The sequence below is a fragment of the Acyrthosiphon pisum genome, chromosome A1, assembly GCF_005508785.2.
Source record: "Acyrthosiphon pisum isolate AL4f chromosome A1, pea_aphid_22Mar2018_4r6ur, whole genome shotgun sequence".
In the NCBI taxonomy this organism is placed as follows: Eukaryota; Metazoa; Arthropoda; class Insecta; order Hemiptera; family Aphididae; genus Acyrthosiphon; species Acyrthosiphon pisum.
Genome location: NC_042494.1, coordinates 97768608 through 97778237, shown reverse-complemented (window position 1 = coordinate 97778237; position 9630 = coordinate 97768608). Strand labels below are relative to the sequence as shown.

General features: G+C 30.0%; 2 protein-coding genes across 2 annotated transcripts in view; both read left to right on the top strand.

The window, feature by feature from the left end:
• Window positions 1-1001: 1001 nt before the first annotated feature.
• Window positions 1002-6840, top strand: LOC100569662 (integrin beta-PS). The gene is made up of 14 exons (XM_003244399.4): window positions 1002-1187; window positions 1359-1617; window positions 1684-1912; window positions 3177-3264; window positions 3624-3794; window positions 3856-3954; window positions 4025-4189; window positions 4295-4585; window positions 4645-4887; window positions 4951-5226; window positions 5341-5470; window positions 5538-5684; window positions 5755-5894; window positions 5956-6840. The coding sequence occupies exons 1-14, from the start codon at window positions 1020-1022 to the stop codon at window positions 6022-6024; spliced, it is 2475 nt and encodes an 824-aa protein (XP_003244447.1). The 5' UTR covers window positions 1002-1019; the 3' UTR covers window positions 6025-6840.
• A 91-nt stretch (window positions 6841-6931) lies between these two features.
• Window positions 6932-9630, top strand: part of LOC100569759 (cytochrome b ascorbate-dependent protein 3) — a 23880-nt gene continuing 21181 nt past the window's right edge. Inside the window, exons 1-2 of the mRNA XM_003244400.4 lie at window positions 6932-7467; window positions 7621-7722. Coding sequence (XP_003244448.1) covers window positions 7422-7467; window positions 7621-7722 — 148 coding nt within the window. The 5' untranslated portion in view covers window positions 6932-7421. The remainder of the gene's footprint in view (window positions 7468-7620; window positions 7723-9630) is intronic.

The following is a 9630-nucleotide window of genomic DNA, read 5'->3' as shown; positions in this document are numbered from 1 at the left end:
CCCCCCCCGAATAATTATTTTTGTTTCGTTAGGTCTTGTATAAGTTACAAGTTACAACTTTTATTTACTACGCCCCAAGCGGATAGCGGATATCTAAATTCTTAAATTGCCTAGAAAATTATGACGCACATTAAAAACATCGCGATTTCTGTGTTTTTAGAACGGAATACGTGCGCAACGTGACGTTTCCATTTATGGTTCTCGATCATTCTATGTGATCCCATTATAACTGTTATCATCCGGTACGTTATTGACGTGCATAGGTATTAGAAACAATCGTACATTTATTTTCATCAACAATACCAATGCCTGGTACTTTTCAAAGATATTTTTCTGTACATTTCAATTTTTATTTTCTACGAACACTTAAGACCTCACTACTTCAGTTTCAGTATACTTTATTACTTACTCTCACGCACCTTGTGTCCTTGTCGTATTATTCATGAAATCATATAACAATTAAATTATGTACAATGTATTTAAATAATATAATGTATATTACAATTTACAACTTTACTGTAACATCTGGATTATACCTATATGCGATATGTCCTAATCCTTTTATGAATTGTCTAACATTTTACTTAAATTCACCTATTCGAACTCTTCATACTCTTTTAACCTTAATGACCGTTTTTATATTTTTTACTTTTGTCAAACAATTTCAAGTTATATTGTGGTTCCTTCTCCCATAACTAGTTTGTTTTTTATATCTCCACTACCAAACACAGGAGCATGTAAAAATCTATTTATAGTGGCCAGTAGGCGTAGAAATGAACACACCTCTTTACAGAGGTGGAGTATTATTTTTAAACAAGGCTTATTGAGTATTGACCAAATATTGCTTTGTTTTAAAATATTATTATAAAAATTATTTGGTTAAAAAATATAAATTTAAATATTTTCATTGATTGTTAATTTAATAAGGCATTATTAAATACTACCTATACATTATAACAACAAAATTAATTTTATATTAAAATTTTTTATTTTTTTTTCAGATTATCATTCAGACCAAAATGAATAAATTACTAATGATGATGATTTTGATAGTTGCTTTGTTGACACTAAGCTTTTGTTATGCAGATGAAATACAACAGCAATTAATCAGACAGAATCCTTGCGTTCTTAAACAGACTTGTCATGAATGTATACAAACTCCAACGTGCGCTTGGTGTGCACAACCGGTATGTTCAGCAAAAAAAAAAAACATTAGTCATTGGTATTTGTTCTTTGTTTTGTCGTGTTCTAATCATAACAATTTATTTTAACAGTATTTATGAAACACTGATATTTATATTTATTATAAGTTTGTTCATTACTTTATAAATTATTGCAATTGTATTTTTTATCTTTAGAAATTTGATGGAAAACGATGTTATCAATCAAGCACGAAACAATCATGTGATGAACGCTATATTAATAATCCTAAAAATGAGTACAAGATGTTGGATTCGCGTGAACTTCAAAAAGCCAGGAAAAATACAAATTCTTATATGTCTAGTGTTAGTAGTTCCAGTGGCTCCTCTTCTTCGGCTTCTAAAGGATCAGCAGCAAGTTCAACACACGATGCTGTACAAATATCTCCTCAACAAGTATCTCTTAAACTTAGAATAAGTAAGCCATTTTCTGAATTATTGTATTAATGTTTATATTCATAACAATTTATGACATTATTTTTAGATGAAGCCCATAGAATAACTGTAAATTATGCACAAGCAGAAGATTATCCTGTGGACTTATATTATTTGATGGACTTATCTAATTCAATGGAAGACGACAAAGAAAAATTATCCGCTCTTGGAAATTTATTGGCTGAAAGCATGCGAAATATTACCTCAAATTTTCGACTTGGATTTGGTAGCTTTGTTGACAAAGTTGTCATGCCATATGTCAATACAATGCCGAAAAAGTAAGTTGAATAGTTGTTTTTGGTTTTCATAAATTTGTTTGAATGAGTATAAAATATATTTTTGCGTGATTTTTCTTGGGTTAGAATTGAATCTCCATGCGAATTCTGTGCTCATTCATATGGTTTTCGTAATCAGTTGTCGTTGAATTCGAACACTGATTTATTCTCAGTAAGTTATTGATCCAAAATGAATTCAAGACAAAATGTGTATAATCCATCTACAAATAAATCAATGTTGTATATATACATTTGAATAATTTCTTTTTGGTATCTATCGCAAGTACATAGGCATTTGTAGAAAACTAATTTTTTTTTGGTGGGGGGAGGAGAGAAGATTTGAAGACATACATATTGTGTAGAAAAAAAAAATTGTCAAAATAGAAAACATTGGCATGTTGTGTTTTGTAATACTTTTTAAATATGTTTTCTAATATACAATACCTTATCAAATTTCATCTAATAAATTTATTTCAAAAATAATTTTCCCGAAACATTATGTGAGGGAAGGTGAAGTTATGAACCCCTCCATTAATACATTGCTTTGATGGAAAGGTGCTTCTATTAATTTCTTTGTCATAAAAATTACAAACGATGCCTAGGTATTCATTATTTTTAAACTGATCAAGGTGATTATCCTGTATCTGGATTTAATCATGGATTTAGATATATTTTACATTTTTCTATGGTTTTGCGACCATTGCAATTTTTATTTTAGAGTACCTACTTTATAAATTTAAAATTATTTTATAAAGTAATGTACTATTTTAATAGTACATAATATTATATATTTTTAGTAACTAAAATTTTAATGTGCTATTGATTTAAAAACAATACTTTTAATATTGTAATTTAGTTAAAATAAAATACTTCAATAGGCTATAGTTGTTTAATATGTATTTGCATGACTTGTAAGTCCAATATGTACGACTGTACGAGTATATCAGTTTCATGCGTAGTTTAGATAGTTTAAAAATAATATTTCTTAGCTTTTATATTTTTATTTGTTGTAGATGTTTTTATACACACACTAGGCAAAACATTATCCTAACCTTTCTTTTTATACTTCAAATAAATACATGGAGTATATTATTGGTTTTAAATAAATTATAATTGATGAATTATATTCATACCCATATGCCTATCTATGTTTAATGAGGGATAATATGCTTGTTGTGCACATAGTATTGCACTATCGTTCTGTAACTGAGTGATTATTACAAAACTTATTTTGTAATAATTTTTTGTGTGCCTGTATAATATTCAGCTTGGTGAAGCCATGTCCTCGTTGTGATGCTCCTCCATACGGATTTCAAAATGTCATGTCTCTCAGTCAAGATACTAATAAATTTGCCGTAAGTCCATTATAAACTATTCAGCATCATTAAGAATAACTGTTAACTAAACATTATTTATTAATACTAACATAATATAATTTTGTAATTTTCACTGTCCAATTTTCAGAAATGTATAAAGACAAAAATAAATATATTATTTTAATTGTTATTATTAATATTTAACAAACTGTCATTTATCATGCCCACTTTTTAATTTTTTTTACTTAAAAATGTGATTGACTTACTGCTTGTTTATATGTTTCTGTTGCATGATTAATTTTAAATTATTTTATGAGTTAAAGTATTAATTATGTAATTAAATGCATGTAAAATATTAGTTTGATACATTTATTGATTGAATATAATACTTAATTTAGGGTGAGGTCCAAAAAGCACCAGTTTCAGGTAATTTAGATGCACCAGAAGGTGGTTTTGATGCTATCATGCAAGCCATTGTCTGTCGTGAGGAAATTGGTTGGAGGGAGCGTGCCAGGAGGTTATTGTTATTCTCAACCGATGCCGGATTTCATTATGCTGGTGATGGAAAAGTAAGAATCTTTATTACTTAAGTTACATTTTGAATCATTAAGCAATTCATTATACCTTTAGCTTGGTGGCATTATCAAACCAAATGATGGTCGTTGTCATCTCGATAATAGAGGTAGTTACACACATTCGTCTTTACAAGATTACCCATCAATATCACAGGTAACAACTATACAGAATTGTCTATTACTTACTTTACTTTTGATGGTAATACGATTAAAACATTTTTTAGATAAATTTAAAAGTAAGACAAAACTCAATCAATATGATCTTTGCTGTAACACGAGAACAAATAAATGTTTATGAACGTCTAATGCAACATATCGAAGGAGCTTCAGCTGGTACTCTATCCGAAAATTCAGAAAATGTTGTTGATTTAGTTAAAGATCAGTACAGTGTAAGAAATATTATATTTTCTAACATATTATTATTTATTATTACAATACATTGTATGCTCTTGCTCTTTGTGATAGAATCTTAATAACTATTGATTGTATTACAGAAAATATCATCTTCTGTGGAAATGAGAGATACAGCATCCAGTGCTATAAAAGTCACATATTATTCGAGCTGTCTCGATAAAGATGGTGTTTTAAAACAAACAAATAAATGTGATGGACTTAAAGTTGGTACTGTAGTCAATTTTCAAGCTGAAATCGAAGTAACATCATGTCCACCAAATCGCAAAGATTGGACACAGACTTTTCAAATTTACCCTGTTGGTATTAATGAATCATTAACTGTGTCATTAGATATGCAGTGTGAATGCCAGTGTGAAAATGTTGGTCATCCTGTAAGTAGCAACTTCATAGTGCCAAATAGTATAGGTTAATTATTTAAAATGTTATTTAGGACTATGTTGAGAAATCGCCCGACTGTCGTGGAGCTGGAACATTAAAGTGTGGTGTTTGTGAATGTGATTCCATGCACTTTGGTCGTATGTGTGAATGTGATGCTAACAATAATCGTCATGGTAATGATACATACATGGTATCTGGATGTCGGTTGAACAATGACTCGGAAATAAATTGTTCAGGTCGTGGAGAATGTAACTGTGGTCAATGTGATTGTCAAGCTAGATCTAATCCTGAGGAGGTAAAATTTATTTTTAATTTAAATTATTTAGGTTGATAACTAATAATGTAAAATATGTTTTAGAGAGTTTATGGTACATACTGTGAATGTGATAATTTCTCATGTGACCGATCTGGTGGTGCTTTATGTGGTGGTTATGGTACATGTGACTGTGGTACATGCAAGTGTATCCCAGGATGGACAGGTGTATCATGTGATTGTCATGATACAAATGAAACATGTATAATGGATGGTAGTAATGAAATATGTTCGGGTCGTGGTACGTGTGATTGTGGTCAATGTAAGTGCTCTGAAGAAAATGGTATAAGATATTCTGGAAAATACTGTCAAAAATGCCCAGTAAGTCAATAAAAAAATGATCATATAAATTTGTATTTTGTGTTCATATCAATTTTTAACAAACATTTTTGTAAAATTTAATATTATTTATTATTAAATTGTTGTTTGATTTAGACTTGTCCGGGTAGATGTCAAGAATTTAAAGAATGTATTCAATGTCTCGTGTACAAGACTGGTTCTATGTCACCTGAAGAATGTGAAAAAAGTTGCACAATCAAACCAATCATAGTAAAAGTAGCTGAAGGTAAAATATGAGTACCTCATTATCCTAACAAAACATTTATTTTTATAATATAATTTTTAATTTTTAGCTAATGAAGACAAAGATGAAAATATGTGTTCATATTATGATCAAGACGATTGTCGTTTTGCATATGTTTACACGTATGATCAAAGTGGAAAGATCGTAATTCGAGCACAAGAAGAACGTGAATGTCCTCCTCAAGTTTACTTTATGGGTACATACTATATATTAAATTTATAAATTGTTTATGCACATTGTTAGTTAATTGTTATATATAATTTCAGGTATTATATTGGGCGTGATTGGAGCTATAGTGTTAATTGGAATGGCTCTTTTGCTGCTGTGGAAACTACTAACAACAATTAATGATCGACGAGAATTTGCGAAGTTTGAAAAAGAGCGTATGATTGCCAAATGGGACACAGTAAGTATTAAATAAACAAAACATTTTCTTTTATTAAATTCATATTTTTCTTTTTTTTTAGGCTGAAAATCCAATCTACAGACAAGCTACGTCAACATTCAAAAATCCTACTTATATGGGCAAATCTTAATATCCAAATGTGTTCAAAACTACATGTTGTATACTAACAAAATCTTAAACACAGAGTATCTGTCGTTTTTACAGCTTTTGTTAGAAATTAGAACACGTGCCATAGATGTGTAAATCATAGTAAATTAACACTTTGTTTTTTTTATCATTTGGGAGTCATGAATTATTATTAACACAATTGCAGTAGAACTCAGTATCTTGTAAATAAAGATTCATTGTTCATTGTTGTCAATCTTTAATTTTCTGCAGCATTATTGTAAGCAAAAAAAAAAACAATTATAACTTAAACATGTTACTTAGAAACTTCCTAATATTTATTTTTGTTAAATGTATTTTAATTCCTTTTCTGTATATTTTCTCTATCTTGTTAATATTTTATTTTAATATTATATTTGATGTATACATAATTATTTTCTATTCTATTTTTAAATTAATCAACAGATCTCTGAATTTGAAATCGAGCTTATTAGGAAAAAATACACTTAAAATATTAATTATTTTCGTCTAGTCTTCCATCACTAAAACCACCAGTGAATTCGAACTTAAAAATAAATTAACTATTTTTTTTTGCAAATAAAAATACTGAACATCGAATTTGTGCCTTTAATATTTATTAGAACTTACATTTAAAACAGTATGTATGATTTATACATATATACTATTTAATATTTATATGTGTACATACCTAGTGCCTTAACAATTATTGTTTGCGTGCTAATTTTTTTTTTCGCATTTTATCTTTGTATCATAACATTAACGACTGACTTTTGAATATATAATATATTATGAATAAATAAAAATCGTGTACAATATAATATTCGACGTGCGTTTTTTTTCATCATTCACGTTTTCCTTGTCCGGTAGCGGTAGCAGTGACAAAGAAAATATTATGTACCTAACCTACACCTACTGATGGCTACACTAGAACGAAGACGTAAAACACAAAGCTTCGAATCTCACACAGATGTCACGCCATTTCACCGGGTTCGCAGTCCGAGATCCAACTGAAAATTTCGCACAAGGCCACGAAGGTTTTGAACCGAGTCTCGCGAAACTTGATACATACAACTTCGGGCGAGCTCGTTCAGCAGCTATCCGAACGTCGCGCGAGAGATACGTGAAAACCCCCAATAGCCGAGCGTACTACACGATGAGAGAGTGGCTCTCGAGATAACGACTACAAACTACAATAGGTATTAGGTACGACTCGATATCCACTCGTCGTCGTCGTTCGGTTGGAAATTAGCAGTCGTTTTTAGGTTATGCACGACAGTAAACCTATATAATATAACAGTGTTTGTGAATTATAATATAATTTATATTGGTTACATAAACGCGAAATCCTGCTGTAATTGTTGTGCTGTAGCAAAACAGTGAACCCAATTTTGGCCGACCACCATGTACGCTTTGCAAACAGTCGGCAGCACGACCAGCTCCGTCAAAGGTAACGACGACGCCAATGTACCTAAATATAATAATAATTACGATCGAGTACACGGATTATTCCTATGCACGTGTCGGATTAGGGACAACATCGTGCGCGGATCTCGCGAAATTCAATTTATATTTTATGATGATATATTTTTATCGTGATTAGATGATACGGAGGTGTTGGAATTGGACGATGTTGGAAACTCGATAGTCGAACAGATCATCAGCAACAGCAACGCCGTCAAACGCTCGGGGAACCTAACAGAAAGTACGTGATCGGGTGTTAAATATTATATATTTCGAACACCTCGGTGAGCGATCGTTTTTATTAATGTCAAATGGTTATTGCATATATTATATTATTTAATCGACATGCCATATACGGCGACATGAGTGGTTGCTTTGTTTTTTCCCCATCCATAAAGCACTTGAAACGAAATCTTATTATATATATATATATAGTGTTATTATACAAGTTATCGTATATCTATATCCACACATTCGTAATTTTAATACTGTTTCTACTCCATTTTGTTTCGTAATTTATCAGCACTTGTGCTATAATAATCAAAGCACTATTTACAGAGTACAAAAATAAGTTTAACCTTGTACGGTAGGTATTTAAAAAGAACGACATAACATGATTTCTATAATATCTTCTAGTAGATAATCTGGACTTTGAAACAAAATGTACCGATGTGGCTATCCTGTATATGCAATATACTCTGACTCAGTGGCGTATTTACGGGGGGGGGGGGGGATATGGGGGATAGATCCCCCCTTGACCTTTTTTTTTTGTAAAGTTAAGTTTACTTATTAACTGTATTTCTCAATAGGATACTACTTTTAAGTTTTAAGTAGGTATAGCTGTTTTCTAAATATTCTAGCCGTGGTAATTTGTTATACCTACTATACGCCACTTGTCGTTCGTGACATAAATATCGGAAAATTCAAAAATATAGTTACCATACGTAACTATATTTTTGAATTTTCCGCGAATTATTTTTCATGCATGGTGAAATTTATAAAATTTATATATTTATTTATAATAAACTCGATAAATAGTCGGTAAATAAACAAAATTACCACGAAGACTGTAGACTTACCAAAGGGCACGGGTTTATTTTTAGAGATTGAAAACATTTTATTCACCTCTGGGATGTAACTCAGCTTTAGATGTTTTTGATAAAGAGTTTTATCCAAATATTCATGAACTCTTTAAAATATTTTGTACTTTGCCTGTATCAACTGCTATACACCTGTTTTTATTAAGTATTAAGTCTTATACCTAATAAATAGTATGACATAAGTAAATATTTTATCAATTTTCCTATCTAATATTGAATAATAACTATAAATTAAATAGTAATTATTATATACGTTGTTTATTATAACCGACTTGGCCACTTAGGGCCCGTTTTACAATCATAGTTAAAACCTCGGTTCAGGGTAGAGACTGGAACCTTATGAATTTATCGGTATCGGTTCCGGTACCTGTTCTCCAAAAATAAAATAACGATTCCGGTTCGGTTCTGGTTCTTTTATGAAAGAAAAAGTGGGTAAGTGGATGTCACTCTGCTATACAGTAGGTTACAAGTGGGTCACTGTATAATGGATAGTATTAAATTTGAATTTAATGACATAATATCACTGTATAAGAAAAACGATTCTGAGCGGAGACGGTATGTCAGTCTAGGTATAAGACATATAATATTATATAGTCTGATATTAAAAAAAAATTTACCTTTAATAGGTACCTATAATAAATTCCAAATTAATCATATCACAATATCCAATAGGTACTTCTAAGTTATGGTACTATCATAGATATATAATAGTATACTTTAGAAGTTTCAAGTACCCACGAATAATATTATACAATCACAACAAAATAACTAAAATAGTTATTCCAGGTTTTTAATATGTAATTTCGTCCAAATTTGAACTTAAAATGACTATAAAAATAAACTGTGTAAATGTATTTTTTAGATTTTTTAGTAACAGAATTAATTACTTACGTGGAATCTTGTTTTAAATTTTCAATTCTTAGATACAAAAGTTGAACATTTTATAAATTTTTAACTACAAAATAATTATTCAAATTTAAATTAGATCTTTAAATAGTAATTATAAAAAAAAATTGTGCCCATGTATTTTTAATATTTTTCAACTGATA